This window comes from Corvus cornix, chromosome 15, assembly GCF_000738735.6.
Source record: "Corvus cornix cornix isolate S_Up_H32 chromosome 15, ASM73873v5, whole genome shotgun sequence".
Lineage (NCBI taxonomy): Eukaryota > Metazoa > Chordata > Aves > Passeriformes > Corvidae > Corvus > Corvus cornix.
In genome coordinates, this window is record NC_046345.1 from 4,669,776 (window position 1) to 4,688,916 (window position 19,141).

General features: G+C 46.2%; 1 protein-coding gene across 11 annotated transcripts in view; it reads left to right on the top strand.

Annotated features, from left to right (window-relative positions):
* Nucleotides 1-19,141, top strand: part of KIAA1671 (KIAA1671 ortholog) — a 65,842-nt gene that overhangs the window by 32,858 nt on the left and 13,843 nt on the right. For 2 of the 11 annotated variants that reach the window (XM_039560759.1, XM_039560758.1), the window contains exon 1: nt 11,325-11,841. The exons of 6 other annotated variants lie outside the window; for them this stretch is intronic. In XM_039560759.1, the coding sequence (XP_039416693.1) occupies nt 11,557-11,841 (285 nt within the window). In that variant the 5' untranslated portion in view covers nt 11,325-11,556. Of the gene's footprint in view, nt 1-29; nt 347-11,324; nt 11,842-18,376; nt 18,495-19,141 lie in introns of those variants that run through there. 3 more of the 11 variants (XM_039560760.1, XM_010398274.4, XM_039560761.1) reach the window with 3 other exon arrangements.

Genomic DNA, 19,141 nt, shown 5'->3' on the forward strand with positions numbered 1-19,141 from the left:
GCCTTTACTGCAAAACCCAAAGTCCTGTCACTAATTCCAGCCTAACCCACTCGAGATTACGGAGTTGGGAGCAGTGGGCTGCTCAATAACAAGTGGTTAAGTCACGTGCTGCCGGTAGCTCAGCGACTGCTCCTGAGGAGCCCCAGCTCGTGGTGACGTGGGGCCAGACACACTCGGTACATTATTCATGGTGCTTTTAATTGCTCCACTCTGCTTTTAACTGGTGCTGGAGGCGGGGAGAGCCGGGAGCTGCCTGGAACAGGGATGGGTTGGCGTTAACTGGGAGCTGTGAAAAATGGAGTATTATTACTGTCCACGTCTGCTGAAGTTCCTGCAGTATCTGTGGGTAAGTGTGCTCTGGAATGTCAGTGTGCTCTCCCAGAGCTGGCTGTTTCCACTGCTTGCAGAAATCCTGGGAGTGTTCATGTATGCTGAAGGCTTTCCTCAGCAGTTCCTTTCTGAGTAGTAACATGAAACTTGGGATTTATTTTGGGTGAGAAAGGCTGTTTTATCTCTAATACTTAAAGCTGTAGACTACCCGAATGTGCCTTGGAAAACCCTTTTAGGAATCAGCATTTCTTCCTTGTTTATACCGAGCCATGGGAGTTGTAGTTTAGTTTAGTGTGAATTAGGAATATTCTTCCCTCTTTGTGTAAAAGCTCTCCCTGGCTCCAGAGCTGCTGCCCCAGGACCCTCCTGCCCTGCTGCTGGTACAGCCACTGCCTGCTATTCTAGGAAAACAGCTGTGCCCATGGCTTTAGAAGTGTGTGATTTTACAGTTCCTTACTTGTTTTTAATTTGCCTCTTCATGGGTTTCGATGTCTCGGTGAGCACTTCCTCTTCCAGCACTCCTCAGGGCTGTCTGTCATGAAAAGCTCTTTTTAGCAGGCTCTGACTGTGCTGCCCTGCCAGCTTTGCACAGGGACTGCTGTGTGTCTGAAACCATCACATTTGAGCTAGAAAGCCTTTATGAATAAATACGGTATTGCTTTGAACTAATTAATTAATGCTTTAATTTCTCCTGTACTCATCAAAGATCAGTTTTCATTTGCTTGTTGTAGTTTGCATTGATCTTAATTTTTTCAGCTGTCAATTCAGCGTGTAATCAGCACTGACACCAAACCTTTTCATGTTAGCTGTTTGCTTCTATGTTTTAAAACTGTAGCAAAGAGTTTCCTCCCCTCATTTTGTGTTTAATTTTACAATCCTTGCCTGTATGTCCTTTGATCAGTTGTGAGGTGAGATTGCCCACTGCAAATTTCTTGCTGCTGGGAGAGAAAACTGTGCTTGAGGAACTGGGCATTTTATTAAAAACCTTTTGCTGTTGGAGACTGTAGTAGTGTGAAACATGGAAGTGCTTGGACATTAATTAAGGTTTTTTTTGACCAGCTGTATTTTTAAGAGACAAGCTTCCTTTAAATTGCAAACTAAAAAATTAGTCATTAGTGTGATGAGGGGGTGGATGTTCTTCGTGGTTTGTCAGTGTGAGAAGTGTGAAAGAGCTCTCTCCCTGCTCTTGCTTTGACATGGGATTTTCCATAAGGCCAGGGAAAAATCCCAAACCAACCCAAACTTTGGATCAGTCCAGAAGATGCCTGGGATGGTGGGCTCCGGTATTGTGCAGTTCTAGGCTGTAACAGAACAGATTGTTGTATCTTCTGGGTGTACATTGTCTTTTAGAGGTCTTGGACAATTCCTTAGGCACTTTAATTCATGCACACTTCCTGATTTACTGCAAGAAAATGTTGGAATGACAGTTGTGATATTCATGATGTTAAAAGAAATTTAAGGGACATACACAATTGTGCCTTCTGTCACTTTTTGTGCTGCTGTTGCAGCTGGAGGCTACTAAGGGGATACTTATCTCTACTTACAGTCAGGAGTAACCAGAGATGTTGGGGTTGGTTGTCAAGTGTTATTTAATCTGTCTTGGGGAGCTAAGATGCCTTATTCATTAGGCACATGTACCTGAAGAAGCTACAACTCTTAATTAAACAATATTATAGCAAAAATCTGCTTTTAAAGCTACTCTATGGAGTTACTGATGGGTTGCATCTCCTCTGCTGTGTATTTGCTTTACTCCTACAGTGGTGGAGTTGTGGGACATCACTGGACCCACTCAGTGCCAGCTCTCTGCTAATTCCTTGCTGATTGCTCTCCTGATCTTTGGACAGGATGTGTCTTACTGTGACAAACAGTATTTTCTGAGCACAGCAGGGTCTGTGGTCTGCCCCAGTCCGTGTGCAATGGTGTGACCACCACATGTCTGCATCCTGTGTGTGGGTGGCAGCTCTGGGTTTCTGAGAAGTGTCTTTGTGTCCAGTGAAACTTTTTTTCCCACAGCTTGTATATATTTGAGTATTTTCCAGGGTGCATGGGGTATCCATCACCCCTTTTCCAGCTGGTGAGGAGCTCTGCTGCAGCTGATACAAGACGTCTTTAGGCCTGGCTTGCACAGGAAGTTCTTTAAGTGCAGCTCAGTGGTCTTGCATCAGTCACAGGGTCAGACTGGTTGTGCCAGGTGTGCAGCCACAGCACTGGGGTTTCCTGTTCCAATGCCCGTTGTCCAAGAACCAGTTTTTTGGCTTCCTGGTGGACACAACCACTACTGGACTGCTCTCAGTTGGTTCTGTTCCTGCCCTTGGCCATCTCAGTTGTCAGCAATTCTTGCTCTGATTCACAGCTCAGTTTGGCCTTCTGGAATAGATGTGGTGGTGCGTCTCCTGCCCATGCTGGTACCAGTCCTGATGAGTTGTTTCTTCCCAGGCTGGCACTTGTCATTTTTCAAACAGCAAAGAAATGCTACATCCTGAAAGCACTCAAAGCAAATGGCTTGTTTTAAATAAAACGTTCCTCTGCAGCACTGAGATGGTTTAAAAAGACCTTATTCTTTATTGACAGTCATGAAAGAACAATTGCAAAATCAAAAGAAAATTGGGGTATTTAAGGAAGAAGAAAGATTTAGAGTTTGTTTTGACAAGATTTTGGTTGCTACCTTTTAAGAGTAGTTTTGATATGTTTTGTCAGGTGACTCTGAAGGAAGCAGCAGCTGGTTAATAACCACTGTCCTGAAGTGTCACTGTGGGAGGAGTTGGGTTGGTGATGGAAGGAAACTGAAACCATCAGCCTGCAGCCACGGGTGATGGTCATCCTGCCCCGAGCAGGGGTCATCCTGCTCTGAGGGGGGGAGGGGGCTCTGTGCAGGTGTGGTGTGCCTTCCCTCTCTTTGCACTTCTGCAAAGTCCCTGTGGACTGACTGTGCTGCTCTTCCCTTGTGGGATTTGGTTTTGGTGGTGGGGATGTGGATGTTTCTTCCAAAGAGTTAAAACCCCTCCCACCCAGGTGGTGGCCGGGTGTATCTGCCCCTGGTGTCAGCAGATACCCGAGTAACCTTTCGGAGAACCTGGGTAAATGACGTCCTTGCACAGGAAAATCTGGAAAGGCAATTTCCCCAATTCCCAGCTGCTGCTGTAGAAGAGGAGCTGTGGTGTCTGTGGCATTGCTGAGAGCAGTCAGACAGGTCAGCCTGGCCGAGGAGCCCCATTCCCAGCGGGAACACGAGGGAGTGCTGTTCCACCACGGAGCGCTGCTGGCCCGCAGCCACATCCCCGCTCCCAGCCCAAGGACACGTGCTCAGTGCAAGGCAGTTTGTTCTAATGAGGTGTGGTATTAAGTTTAATTTACCATAAAATGCTCACATGGAATAGCACATTCTAGGTTAACTTGTGGCAATAAGGGTTTCATTGAGTAAGATGTAATCGTTTGTAGACGTGATAAGTTTTTTGTAGCGACTGTGTCGTTCCAGGCTTAGAGCAGCTGGAAGTGGGGCTGACTGTGCCTGCTCTCCTTCCCCTTATTTTAAGTCTGGAATTGTGAATATGCTTCTGAAAAAGTTCTTCCCTGTGAGGATGGTGAGGCCCTGGCACAGGGTGCCCAGAGAAGCTGTGGCTGCCCATCCCTGCATGTGTCTAAGGCCAGGTTGGATGGGGCTTGGAGCAGCCTGGGACAGTGGAAGGTGTCCCTGCCCATGGCAGGGGGTGCAACTGGATGATCTTTAAGGTCCCTTTCAACCCAGGCCATTCTGTGGCACGAGGCTAAAGAGAATTGTTAATCCTCATTTATACACACAAAGCAGAGGTAACTTCACTGCCTCCCTCTTAATATTTTGATCTAAAGTTGTTTTGACTCAGTTCCTGCTTTCCCAAGCTGTTGTCCGTGTTGCTGATGCTGGGAGACAGCCAAGTTCCCACTATTGTTCCTGTCTTTTCAGCAGTGGTGAGTTGTTCATGCAGCCAGCGCGTGTTTACTGCGCTGAAAGGAAACGGCGTTTTTAGGGAGCTACTTGAGCATGGGGAAAGTAGCTTTTTGTAGAGGACTTTCCTCAGGATACCACAGGATTTGTGCTGCAGGGCACAGGTGTTCTTAAAATGTAACTTCAGCAAAATCTGGAGCCTGAATGAAGCTTGGAAGAATGTAGTATTTGGTTTAGTGATTCATGGTGGAGACTAATAAATCCCTGGCACATAAGGGGAGGCAGTATGGATTGTGTGCTGTCCATGTCCTGGGGGATGTGGGAGCACGGGGCTGTTGTGCTGTGCCTGGGAGGAAGAGGAGGAGGAGGAGGCAGTAAGAGCAGAGAGACCTGGAAGTAAAGGAAGGTGTGTGCACTTAGGGTTACACAGCCATGGCAAATAAATCCTCTGCTCTCGTCATCAAATGGGTTAAAATGGGTGAAGGAATTATTGTATTAACTTACAGCTGGTGTTTGGTCAATTTACTGCCATCAAGCAGTGCCTGATGTGAGTGGAAGACACATGGAATAGTGTTTTGTAGGGAGAAGATGGAAGAACAGTGTTCAGACAGGCCTTGGGCAGTTTGTGATCACGCCGGGAACAGCTGGAATGGGTTCAGAAGCAGCTCCTTGTTACTGATCTTTGGAGAAGAAAATCCCTTGCATGAAAAAAAGCTCTTCCTTCAGAGTGTTCTCCGTGAGTCAGATCTGAGCCTTCAGCAGCTGGAGATTTCCTGAGCACCCTCAGTGAGGAGAACAAATGCTATGGCATCTCTTCAGGCAGATGGTGTGGAGCAGGAGCAGCGTGTTCTCCTGCCTGTCTTTGTGCTCTCCACTCACCCTCTGTGCCCTGGGAGAAAAGTTCAGCAGGTGGAGGTATTTTAGGCCATGTTCTGTGCTTGAGAAGTCTCAGTTGAAGATGTTTTGTGGTTATCTGTGCTTAACATGTCCATTGGGTCAAGTGATGGAGCAGCAGCTGTTCCCATGATGGACTTCCTAGGAGAACCTTAACTATGGCACTACTTTGTTTTTCCTCCCTGGTGCAGGGAGATCCACTGCAGACATCTTCATCCTGGATTTTTGTTTGTACAAATTAAAAACAACCTGTAACTATTCATCTTTTGCTTGGCTCGATCCCTTGGACATAAACAAATGTAAAGAAAATCGGTTTGGTCCTTTCCAGTGTATTTGTGCTGTAGGAATTTCCTGTTTCTGTTTTTTCAGTTTTTCCTCCTCCATTGAGCTGGAGGGGAAGTGCTACAGGATTATGGACATGAGTTTGCAAACAACATCGTATATTTTTAGCTGGTTTCCTCAGCTTTAACACTGATAGCTTTGTTTTACAGTGAAACAATTCAGGGCACAAAAGCTGTGTACGTTCAGGATGTTTAACTGGGCCTTGCTTAGGTTCAGGATAGTTTGGGGGACAAAAGAATTGGCACTTTCTGAAATACTGTTGTGCTTTAGTTGTTGGAATTATTAGTCGTAGTTGTATTTAAATTGTTTAAGAACGTGGAGTAAAAATTATATTTCAGAGTTACCTTTATTTACAAATTTTTATTTATCTTGAAATAATGACATGCTACTGCAAAAGTGCCCAGAATCCTGTGCAGAGAAAGGATAGCTGACTTTTTTGATTACAAATAAAATGGGAAAGTTCAGGTTTTTGCTGATCCTATCAAGGATCACCATGGCAGTAGAATGGAAAAATTACTCTGGCAGGTATAAACAAGTAAGTGGAGCATTTGTTCAGTCACGAAAACTATTAATGTGTTTTCTTTATCACAAGAGTACTTCTGTAAGGAAAACAAGGAATGCAGATTTAAATTGTTTTTTAAGACTTTTCGTCTCTGTTTAAAATAAAGATTTTTAAAGTAGCCTTGCACTACATCGATGGGATCTTTTATGAACCCACTTTAAAAGCCTCTCATATCAGTGTGTGCTTGTGTAAACTTTACCAGTATTGATGCAGAGCATGTTGTTTCCACAGTCTCTCCTTGCTCACTGGTTTGCGAGGCCTCTGGGGGCTTTTAAAATTACCTGATTGAAGGAAAAAGTCTGGAAATGGAATTTCAGCCTCTTGTAGTTGGTGTGTGCAAGTAAAACACCTTTAATGCCAAGGTCTCTCTGCAAGTTGTCCAAGATTGTGAATAACCATTAATTAGAGCTGTGGCCATGAGTGTGACTTGCTTATTTTCAGTAGAAAATGAAAGTAGGAATAAAAACCAAATATTTGGTGTAAATATTGAGATACCTGGGATTTCAGGTTACAAAAGAGATTTCTCTGTCCAAAGTCTGTGTGTTAAAACACTCCATCCATTCCACTCTTTTTTCCTCTCTTTTGGTTTTTTTCCCCTTTTTCTTTTGACTGTAGAGTGCCTGTCTACACGTGATGCTGTCTGGGCATCTCAATGAATTGTATTATTGTTATCATCATGAAAATTTTAAAAAACCCACAAAACAGAACAGATAAAATCACCAAGCCCTTTTGTCTTTGTCTGTGTTAAGTTTCATGGGAATTCCTGGATTGGAGTGATGGGTGGGTATCTGCCATGGAGCCAGGTCCTCTGTTCCACCTGCTGAGCTTTGGTCTCTCTGTGCCAGATGTGCAGCCAGGCATTTCTTTTTTACTTTAAATAAGAGTTTGAAGGTGACGTGGTAAAATCTTCATGATGGGGTGTTTCATGTGAGAAATTCAGCCCATAGTTAGGAATGCTCACTGCTCCTTCATGGAACGTGACAACTCAGTTGGCAAAATACAGAACACAGAGGCAAAAAGAAGGAGCCTGTAAAACCATGGGTTGTTTGTTGTGTCTGAGGAGCCCAAGAAAATTGAGTCTGGAGCTGTGCAACTGAGCCCAGCCCAGTGCTGCATCTTTAAATAGTCCATCCTGTCAAACACAAGAGTTTAAATTAAGTTCTCTTACTAATGAAGCAGAAGGAGAGTTGGTGTGGAATGCAGGGCCAGGACAGCCTTACAAGGGCAGGCTCTGCTCCCAGGGGTGCTGAGCACTGGATGTCACAAGGTGGGACTGGAGCTGCCCATGGTCCTCACAAGTGCTGGGTCCTGCTCTTTGTAGGTGGGATGATGCCTCACAGAAAACCCTTTGGAAATGCCTGAATTAATGCTAATTGCTGATTGGAGTGATGGGGGTGGTGATAAGAGGAACCCATCAGAGAGTGAGTTCTGGACTGAGGTTCCCATAAGGGAAGAGCAGAAACTGTTGTCACAGTTAGTCCAGATTAAAATTGCCTATCCTTCTGTCCCGTCTACTCTGCTGGCAAAGGATCCTTCAGGGGACCCAGTCAAGGTGAAAACTAATCCCAGGTGTCTTGCTGGGTTTTCAACTGGATTTCCTTCCCAGTTCCATGCTGCTGGGATGGAGCTGGTGGCAGGGAAAACCCCATGGGCTGGAAGGACTCACACCCATAAAGAGGCTGCAAGTCCCACCTGCCCCTCCTGGGCTGTGTTCTGTACTCTGCTGCTTGCAGGCCTTCTTTGAATTGACCTTCCAATCCCACAGAGTCATTAACATAATTACATGTATTTGAGAGCAGGTGAAGCTCCAAATGAGCTGTAAGAGGCTTTTGGAAAATATAATGTAACCATGGAATTTTGTTTTCTGCTGAATGAGGGGAGAAACAAGGGTTGTTAGGTCTTTGTGCAGGGTTGTGTTTTTGAGCTGTAGGTGGAAGAGATGTTAACAATGGAAGTATCCAGCGATGTTTGAATAACGAGGTCCCATTTATACTGAGGTAATTAGTCATGCAGTTTGGGTAGCTGCGTGTATGTGCGCTCTTGTTTTCTGGAGCTGCAGATCCCTGACAGACCCAGGGTGAGATAATCACTTGGATTCGTCAAGGGCAGAAGATCATTTTGTGCTGTTCTTGTTCAGGAACAACCCCTCACTCAGCCAAGACTGCTGGGCTGGGGGCCAGTTAGAGAATCCTTCCCTGTGAGGGTGGTGAGGCCCTGGCACAGGTTGCCCAGAGAAGCTGTGGCTGCCCCATCCCTGGAAATGTCCAAGGCCAAGTTGGACAGGGCTTGGAGCACTGGTCTAGTGGAAGGTGCCCATGGTCTCCAAGGGAAGGGACCCTAAAGCTCATTTTGTTCCGCTCCCCTGCAAATTTAGCTGAAGTGGTGGAAAAATCTCCAGCCATTTGAATTTGATGGTGAAGGTGCATCTGGTTGTCCTCTAAAGCGTTTTGCCCTGATGTTAATTGAGGTGTAAATCTAAGCAGTGATTTAGATGCTTCAATACCCAGCAGTGTGTTCACGTGGTGCCAGAAGATCCTAAATTTAGTATTGCAGAAAGACTCAAATCAGCACTTTTTCAATCTTCTGAGGGCAAAAATGGTATATTTGGTATAACGTTCTTTTTTCAGGGGAGGTATAATAAAAAAGTGGAATATATTCTGTAGCGACTTTTCAGATCCTTCAAGTTCCATGCACATGTGAGGAGTCCTTGCAGCGAGCTGTAGGAGTGCCTTGCTCTGTGGAGCCTTGCTGAAACCTGGCTCTGCCTCTCCCCCTGTTTGCCCCAGGTGATATTCCAGAAGGGGAGTTAAATTTGGGTTCTGCTCTGCCCATCCTGGTGAGGTGAAGGAACTGCTGACTAACTCACATGGCAGCTCCAGGCAGAGCTCTCGGGCTGCTATTTGAGGGGCTCCCACATCAGATGGAGCCTGAAACCCTCTGGAATGGCAGAGTGCCCCGTGCAGAATCCCTGCACTGCAGCAGGCACAGAGCTGCACTTGCAAAGGCGCAGATGTTTGAAATATCACACTTAGATTTAACAGCATAAAAATGTGCAGTAAGTCTTAAATTCCAGCCTTGGATGCAGGATCGCTGTCGTTCGTGAAGCATTATCCATAACTCTGGTAGATAAATTAATTTTTTCCCTATTTTTTTACAAATCTAAGAAACACCGAGCTCTTGGGGTTTCTGGTCAAAACTATCTCCATTTCCATACAAAAATAACCCTGCAGCTCTTTAAGAGAAGAGCTGTTTGAGGGGGAGAAAAAAGTATTTTCTGTTGGTTGGATTTTCTTTTATCTCTGAGAGGTTTTATGAGGCTACTAATTTGAGAATGTTCAAAACAAATACATTCAAAAATAAGAATAAGTTAGGGAATGCTACATTCTGTCACTACTGTTTTTCTTGGAGATAAATTACAGCTTGGTGGAGTTGAGCTCCTAAAAGCAGGGATTAAAAGGGAAGGCACCCTGTTTCCTCAGGGCATCTTGGGATCGTGCATGTCTGCAAGGCACATTTCTGATACAATAAACCTTACGCAAGAACCATTGCATCAAATGTTATCTAGAAATTCTTTGTTCCATTGAATCCTCTTCCTGGATGGTTCAGAGGAGCAGAGGGTGATGCAAGTTCATGGTACTTTGTATGGCAAATTAAGCAACAGCCACAAACCCCCTTGAACAAACAAGAGAGTGAGCAGCTTCCAACATGCCTGTCTTGCCTCTTTACCCTCGGTCCTGAACTAGTCAGGTCTTGACTTTGGACTTCTAAGTCCAAATTTACATCATAAACTTAGGTTTATTGATTTAAACCCCAAGCTTTTATTCCTGCTGTCCTCCCAAGTGGGCTGTTCCCAGGAATTACATGGCTGGTGACACCTGCGCTCGTGTCATTACCCTCAGTTGTTTTGGGTTTGTGGTACCAGCCGTGGTCTCCCAGCAGCTGAGGAGGGAGCAGAGCTGGGAAAGGACATGGAGCCCTTCCTCACAACAGGGAACAGTGTAGAAAAGTGGAAAAAACCGGCTTCCAGTGGTCAGACCTGTTCAGCTTTGGTTTGAGCCTCTGGCTTAATCATTATCCTGTGCCGATAGCACAGTCGCTGACTGGGACGTGTCCTCTTTGAGGCCGTGAATGGCACAAGGAACCAGGTACAGGAGGTGGCACTGCCCGTGTGCCCGTTGAGCAGCAGGAGCGGGGTGTAGGTGTGGCCCCATCCCGGTGGGAATCCTCTGGTGTCTGTGCGAGACGTTCCGTGGCAGAGCCGCGTTCCCCAGGAAGGGTTAAAATCACTAAGTCCACGTGACATATGCAAACTATGAATCATTCCAATAGATCTGTGCAACTCCTGCCTGCTCCGGAGCCAGCAGATGCTGTTCCCTGCGTTGCCATGGTAACCCTGCCTGTACTATAATAAAGCCCAGCCCAGATCCTTCCTTGGGCAGACCTCTGCGGCTGGTCACCTCCTCATTGTTTCCTCCCCGGAGCACAGGCGAGGCAGGGACGGAGAGGAGGGATCGGCATTCCAGAGGCAGCGTTCTCCTGCTTGTAACCTCGTGTGCCTTAGTCGGGAGCGCTGGGAGCGTGGCAGACCCTGCCTGGGAGCCAGACGGGCTACAAACAGCTGTGCATCCAGAGCTGCTTGCAGAGCCGCTCGGGGCCGTGTGAGGAGAGCAGGCGTGGGGACAGTCCGTGCGTTTGTCCCTCGGCTGGGAGCCCCCCTGGAAGCAGAGGAGCTGATGTCATCCAGCAGCTCTTTTGGCAGGCTCTGAGCAGCCAACGAGTCCCGCGGGGAAGGCTGGACACGCTTCCCCTTCAGCCTCCCCGGCTTCGCTCCACAATTCTGCCAGGGGAGAGCTCCAGGATGGTTCCGAAGGCAGCAAGGCTGGTGAGGAGGGGATTCTGCTGCTGACACCCTTCTGCAGAGTTTTTTTGGGAAGAAAAGAATCTGGATTTATTGTTTAGAAGATCTAATCGATTTGCTGCTAAATGGATTGTATAGGAGCACCAGAACTTTGGTCAATGCACTCTCATCTGATGAGTGGCCGAGCCAGGAGAATAAGATTTGTTTTATCCTTCTGATATTTACAGCAAAACAAAAACTTGGCTTAAAAAGGGAGTTGCTTTTCCTGCTCAGAAATGAGAGAGTAAGAGCCTAATTCTCTGCTTGCAAATGGACTCGTTTCAAGTGACTGTGTCAGGATTTAAACATTGATTTATCTCTTTAACATGGCTGAATTAAACATATTTTGATGGAACTCTGGAAAGCCGATTGTAAGTAGGAAAAGTCTTTTATTTTTTCCTACTTGACAAATACCAATCTCCCACCTCACATCTTTGGTTATTTAATTTTAGGAATATGCTGAGGGTGATAGTGCAGTGCTGTTTACCTTAGCTGGAAATATTTTATACACGGAATCACTTTTCGCAAAATATATCAGGGTTGTTAAGGAGAATCTATTTTAATTGCTACTGGATATTGATATCTCATCTCTGCTGGAAAAAAAAAAAAATGGATTACCTTGGAGACAAACTGACAGTGGCACAAACTCACATGACCCAGTGGATGGGCACAGTGCGGAGATCCTTGCAGGAAGCACTAAATTTAGTCACTACTGCGGTGGCTCATGAGCGGAGTGGCGGGGAAGGTGGCACCAGGACTCCCTTCAAGAGAACCTCTTCCTTCAGGCACTTTGCATCCCGGAGCAGAGAGTCCTTCCGAAGGTTTTCAGTGCGGAGTCAGCAGAGGTTTTCCTCTTTGAGGAAGAGGCAGCCCAGCTCAGAGCCACCCGAGCTTGTAAGCGATGCACCTTTTTGAGACCCTCAAGGGAGAGAATATGATAAAAACCCTCGGGTTTGTTGCAGCATTTTATCTCCTAACAAAACCTACCTCCTGTCTGCTTTTCCATCTAAAAACAGCCCCCAAAACACCTCCAGATAGTGCTGTCTGTCTGTCTGCTCTCCCAGCTGCTTCCTGCAGCGCAGGTGGATGTTTTCATTTGCCAGGGAGTCAAGGTTTGGGGAATGGGGAAAATGTAGTTGATTTTTAAGGTAGGACAAGTATTGGTCTGAAATGAGAAAGTTAATCTGACAATGGTCTGGTGTTGGTCAGTTCCCCAGCACAGGCCAGCATGGCTTTGGGTGTGCTTCAGTATTTGTGATTTTCCAGTAAAAAAATGCCTGAAGCTAAATTTGTAAGAAGAGTGAAGTGCTGTCACTGTGCAGGCAACATAAATGATCATTATTCCCTTCTTTTATTGAAAAAAGGGTGTTTTTTCTCAGAATGCTTCCATCTTTGTCATGCCACAGATGTGATAGGGTCAACGTGACTTGTGAAGGCTGTGGTGTGACAGAGGCAGGGTGCAATTCCTGGGAGCAAAGCAAAGGTGAAGAGCTCTTGGTTCCCCACAGCTCTGTGCCAGATGGAGCCCTTTTCCCCCTCCCTTTTCCATTAGCTTCCAGGTTATGTTCAGGAAGGACTGTCTGTATTCCATGGCATGGCAGAGTGGTGGAAGAGAGGCTGGTTTCCTGAGGTTGCCACGATCCTCCCGACCAATTCTAGTTCTGGCACATCCTACAAAGCAGCAAAGGTTTGGGGTGATAGGGAGTGAAAGGGAAACAAACCTGGTTTATTCCTGTTTTATTTCACGGAGAGGAGCTGAAACCAGTGGTTTGAGTTGTACCTGAAACTGGTGATTTAAGCCCCATGTTTGACCAGGGGGAAGCGAGTGACTGTGGTTGAGTTGTGTGGAAAGGGGCCCCAAGCCTTGGTGCCAACGTGTTGAGTAAATCCAAACTCTCTGAAGTGGCTAAAATGTTTTGGTTTCTTTTTTTTTATTATTAAACAAAACAGTTACTCATTGTGAAGTGCAAACAACGGGCAGCTCTGCTGTGGCCTCGCAGGGTTTGCTCAGGGAATGAGTGCGAGTGACGCTGCATTCCTTGGGCAGGTGTGGTGTTTGAATATTTCTGTTTCCAGTGCTCTCTATCAGCTCTGGGTAGAGCATTTCTGTCCCAGCTTGCTATCCATGTCCTGTTTGGACAGTCTGGGAAAGAAAATAGTGTCAAGTAAGCACAAAAGAATGAAGAAGAAAATATTTGGTAACCACTGTTACAGCGTTAGCATGGTGAAGTTCTCTTGCCTTCTTTTTTAAGCTGGTGTTTTAGATTTATTGGAATCATCTGAATGAACAACTCGTGTGAAAGAAGGCTGAAAAATGGGAATGTGAAACCTGCAAAGGAAAAATGTTCTGCTGTCCTACGCAGCCCTGCTTACGGAGCAGAAATCGGGAGACACGGGGTGACCTTTTCACTTAAGTCACTGGTGACAGTGCTGGAGCTGCTGTTCCTCTGTTTCAGCAAGAATTTTGCTTGTGCTTGGCTTTATGTGTGAATTTGGTTTCACTTGGGCTCAAACGTAAGGTCTGAGCACTCCGAGAAGTTTGTGGTTGGTGCCATTGTGTCTGTGGCAAATGACTGAGACCTGAAGCTGGTACTTTTTTATCTGATTGCAACAGGGTCCTGTCTCAGTCCTTAAAACTACTGACATTGTGCTACCAAAAACTGTGGAATGAGTAAAAAGTGTGTAATTCATACGAACTGACTTCTGTGCTGCTTTAGGGCTGTAGTGTAGAGCAGTCACTCAGTGCTGATGGAGTTTTTAAACAAGGGTCAGCCGTGCTCATGAGCTCCTGCCTGACACAGCGAGGGCCAGTGGCTTCCAGCTCCCTTTCCTGCTGCCACTGGTGGCTACTGGTGGAGAATTTGGCATTGTACAAGGCAAGGAAACGTGTCCAAATTCAACTTGGGCAGCACAATTTAAGTCAGTGTGAGTAAACTTCTTCAGCCTCACATATGCGAATCCATAGCTGAGCTTGCAGAAGTTTTTACTTTACAGTGAGACTTTTTAAATAGAAGCTGATTTTTCTTTCAGGTATTTTTATTGAGTTAATTGTCCATTTTCATCTCATGTCATCAGCTTGGTGTCTTTGTAAGAGGAGCAGAGATACATGCATTAAACATGGCCTCTGATTTAATCAGGGTCTCTGGGTCATGGTTCTATTATAGGTGTGAGATCTGGTTTCACAGCCAGCTCTGTTCTAGGTCTTGAGGTTTGTTGCCATACAATAAAACCAGGGCAGTTGTCTGATGCCCTTGGCTCCACTTACACTGCTAAAAAAAGTCATGGAAAACCTTGGGGGTGTTTCACACAGAACAGGAAAGATGAATTCTGAGGCTGAGAGTGGTCGATGTGTTTTACCTAAATTGCTCTGCTGTGTGCTAGAAATAACACCAAAGTGCATTTAGTAGTGGTTTCCTTTTGGTGTACTGGGCAGTCAAAGAAAATGGTGTTTTCATTCAAAATTCATCTGGCAGCATTATTTAGTTTAAATTCAATTTTTGATATAGTTCCAAAATAAAGATGGAAGTGGAGTGATTTGTTTGCTGCACGTGTCCCAGATGTGCTGGGAGGGCACTTAGTCCTTCTGAGGGTTTTTGTTGCATCCTACAGCCTTTTCCCTGCTAGAGGCTGAAATTCCCATCCTAGTTTTTATTAATCTTCCCAGATGTTTCTTTTCCAGCCAGTCTAAGCTTGTGCAGCTTGTTCCTGGGGACAGCTGGTGGACTCTGACTTTTCCCATAGAACAGGATCCCTTTCTGGAGCAGGTGAGGGTCCTGGTTTGAGTTCCACACCTTCATTCACCGGGAGCTGTGTCTCTGTTTATAAAAAAGCTTTGATCTGCAGTGCCTGTTCTGTTGTACCCAAGTCTGTCTGCAGAAGTTTGTCCTTTGTGGTGAACATCCTTCAACAAACGATTTGTAAAAGAAATTACTACAAGTTGGCACTTTGATTCTGAACTTGGAATAGGTACAGACCCTACAGGGGATAGTTGCTGAACTCTTCTGCCTAATATTCACCAAGAACACAATGAATTGTTCTTAAAAGTAATTTTTTGGTACTATCAGTAAATGGAATTTTAATCTTTAAATGTTATCTTTAAATTCCCAGGGAGCTGTTAGGGTAGGGGGAAGCAAGTTTGCAGCAGGCAGGCTTTAAAAATGGGTTGTTTGTCTTGTTTGGGGGTGGGGGGAGGAGTGAAGCTGTTCAGTTTAATTAATGAAGATACAAGGGCCAGTGCTGAAACAGTTCCTGCTTTTTCATTCTTAATAACTTCTCTTTGGTTTAACAGGCCATGAACGTAGCTGGCAGATAAATCTGGGCCAGAAACCCATAGTGATGGGCATTTGGTGGCTGTCTTTGTTGTTCTCTCGTTATTTTGACAGGAATAATTATTTAAATGACTTTACTCTGTGATTTCACTTAGGCTGACTGCAAGGAGTTGATTTTTACCATACTCTTAAACAAGAAGAAAATAGCATAAATAGATTTAGAGCTGGTATTTTGTGCTCATCCACATTGCTGCCTTTTTTTTTTTAAAGCTCTAAGTGACAGCTTTCAGGAGAAGTAAATTGTATTAAACAAAAACTTCTCTGAATACAAACCTTAGAATCCTAGAATCCCAGAAGGATTTGGGTTGAAAGGGGCCTTAAAATTATCCAGTCCCACACCCTGCCATGGTTTGGGATACCTTGCAGTATCCCAGGTTGCTCCAGCCTGGCCTTGGATGCTTCCAGGGATGGGGCAACCACAGCTTCTCTGGGCACCCTGTGCCAGGGCCTCACAGCCTCCCTGTCCTGGCAATCCATTTTTACTGCAATTGGTAATACTGTGAAAGTTTTGGGAAACACTCCTGGTGTTCTCTGTGTGTGTGTTTTGACTGCTGTCTCTTAAAACATCTCCTGAGCTGTGCGAGCTGTGTGTTGAAACGAGCACGTTTGTTATTCACTTGTTGTCAGGAAATCCTATCACTGTCTGTACATCTTTAATTCCAGGCTTTAAGCTAATGAGCACTTCTTCCCAGGAATGTTTGTTTGAAGTTTAGCTTGTGTCTCATGTGGAGAGACGTTAACTGTGCAGAAGAGCTGTGAAATGCAGCATTTCGAGTAGGAGGTGTTGATTTCAACTATGCAGCTTTTCAAAAAAAGCAAATCTATTCCCTCCTTGGCATCCCAGTATGAAATTGCCTTGTTCTGGCTTGTGCCTCTTGCAGTGTTGAAGTCGAGGGATCCTGTTCCACGCTCGGTGCCAGGTTTTATTAACATTGATGGGAGTTACACGTGCCCTGGGGAGAGCCTGGATTCCCTGTCGCTGCTCAGGATCTTCCTGACGGAGCCTCTGGCTCCTTCCTGCTGCCTTGGCTTTCTTGGGGGTTCATTCCTTATCAGCTTGGCTGCCTGAGGCTGAAAAGGAAATTTAATCTGATGATATAGGAGAGGTTTTAAAGATGTTCCCAGCTAGTTCCTCTGCTGTGGTGTTGTACGTTCCCACCTCTCAGAGGAAGTGCTGTCGTGGCTCACGCAGCCCTAGCAGGGCTTATATTTAGAATTTAGTTCTCATCTGCTTTTTGCACATTGAGTCAACCTCTGCTCCATCTTCAGCCTTGCCCTGAACCAGCTGACGTGTGTGTGGTGAGTGTTCACAGCGGGGCAGAGCAGCTCGATTTGCAGGGTAGAAAAAACGATAAACTCTCAAATATCTTTGAAATCCTCTGTGAAATGAGGAGAGTAACGGCACCAGGAGTCACTGCAGGAGCAGGGAGCTGATGTCACTGCATGATCGTAACCAGATCCCTGGCAAACCCAACTTCATCTGCATTAATTTGACCACATTCTCTGTTGTGGCCAGAATCGATGCTGGGTAGACTTTGTGTCTGTCTCTGGTGTTGCAGCCTGTGCCAGGGCTTTACCACCCTCACAGGGAAGAATTTCTTCCTAGTATCTAATCTGAACCTGCCCTATGCCAGTTTAAAACCATTCCCCTCCATGTCCTTGTCCAAAGTCCATCTCCAGCTCTCTTGGAGCCCCTTTAGTACATCGGCTTTGCTGCAATTTTTGCTGTGCCTTTCCAGGGAGAAGGGGGTTGGGATTCAGGCCTGTGCATCAATGGGGAAGCAATGACAAGGTGGAGAATTAGACCAGTCACCCTCTAAAAACAACTCCTGTTTCGTAAGGGAAATGCTGTCAGGCTTTAGCATCAGGGATGTCGTTGGTGGTTGGGTATCGTATCCCTGTGGAAGAGGCAAGGAAAACACGTATGGAGAGGCAGCCCAGGGTTGCATAGCAACAGGGAGGCTGTCGGGGCTGATGGCATTTATGAGATGCTTGGTACCGTGGGACTGGAACATTACTGCCCATGGGAGAGGGAAACATCCATTATTTAAAGGATTTTTGAGCAGAGCAGTGTAGCTCCTCAGGATCTAACAGAGCTGAATATGTGGTGTGAGTGCTCACAGTCACATGGGGCACACGTGTGTTTCTCCAGGCGTTGCTTGTGCATTCAGCAGCAGCAGCTCCAGTTTCCCACATAAAACCAGCTTGTCCTGCCCAGCCCAGGATGCACTGGGGCCAGTGGGATCATGGAATGGTCTGGGTTGGAAGGGACCGTAAAGCCCATCCCATTCCACCTCCTGCCATGGGCAGGGACACCTTCCACTAGCCCAGGGTGCTCCAAGCCCAGTCCAGCCTGGCCTTGGGCACTTCCAGGGATCCAGGGGCAGCCACAGCTTCTCTGGGCAGCCTGTGCCAGGGCCTGCCCACCCTCACAGGGAAGAACTTCTTCCTAACATTAATCTGAAGCTACTGTCTGTCAGTGGGAAGCCATTCCGCCTTGTCCAAAGTCCCTCCCCAGCTCTCTTGGAGCCCCTTTAGGTACTGAAAGGCCACAGTAAGGTCTCCCTGGAGCCTCCTCTTCTCCAGGCTGAACAACCTCAACTCTCAGCCTTTCCTTATGGGGAGAGCTGCTCCATCCCTCTGATCATTTTCACGGCCTCCTCTGGACTCGCTCCAACAGCTCCATGTCCTCCCTGTGCTGGGACCCCAGAGTTGGACATCCCACAGAGGGACGTTCCACTTGAACAGACACCACAGCCACTCACTGCCATCTCCTTAATCCTCTGCCCACACTGGAGGTGGCCGTGTTGTGGTGTAAAAGACCTGGAGATTCTGGGTGGGATTAATTCCCTTAATTCTGTCCCTGCTCTTGGGGCTGGGCTCCAGGGATGGTGCAGTGCTGCCCTGTTTGAGGCTGTTGTTCTGGCTGGCGTGTTTGGGAGGGCTGGGGAGCCTTCCCTCATGCTGGAGGTCTGTAACTCATCCCTGAGCTCAGCTGGGCAGTTCCTGGAACTCTTTATCTGGGGCTGCAGCAGGGAGGGTGGGGGCAGAAGGTGCTGCCTCAGCCTGGGACGCTGCCTGAGGCACTGACTCCATCCAGCAATTAATTTAAACACGGAGCTGGCCATCTCACCAGTCTGAATCCCACCTGATCGCTGGGAATTAAGAGGAGCTGGAGCCATGACTTACTCCTTGTGGGCAGCATTCATTGGATGGATAGTAAGTACAGATGGAAATCCTGGGATCCTCTTCCCACTTGCTGTCCTGGCATTTGAGTGCTTCCAAATTAAAATCCACAGGCTGTGACCCACAGACCCTCTTATTGTGGTGGGGTTTTCAGTGTTTGGTTGGTTTCAATCTGATGTTATGTTCTGATGATTCTTTTAGTGCTCCAAAATATAGAGTTCACCTCTTAGTCCTTAGAATCCTTAGGATAATTGTAGAATAATTTAGGTTATAAAGGACCTGTGGAGCTCATCGAGCCCAGCATCCCATTCAAAGCAGAGTCAGCTACAAAATAATGTCATAAAATATGAATAGGTGGAGGTCTGTAGCTGTCTTCTGGCATGCTGCAGGGGAGCAGCTGGAATACTTTTCTGGATTTGTAAGGACTTGTGAGCTCTTCTAAAATTCAGTGTCACACTTAAGGGGCAATTTGACCACATTTTTTATTTCTTTAATTAAAGTAAGGAGAGGGAAAAATGAAAAAAAAAATCCCTTTTCAAGAAATCAGCACCATTTTTTCTCTGAGTTGTGTATTAACAAGGCAGATGGTCAAAACTTCCTTCCATTGTGCAGTTTCTCTTCATATCCAATCCATGCCAGTGGAATTCAGCTCTGAACATTCACACTCAAGCTGTGGGCTG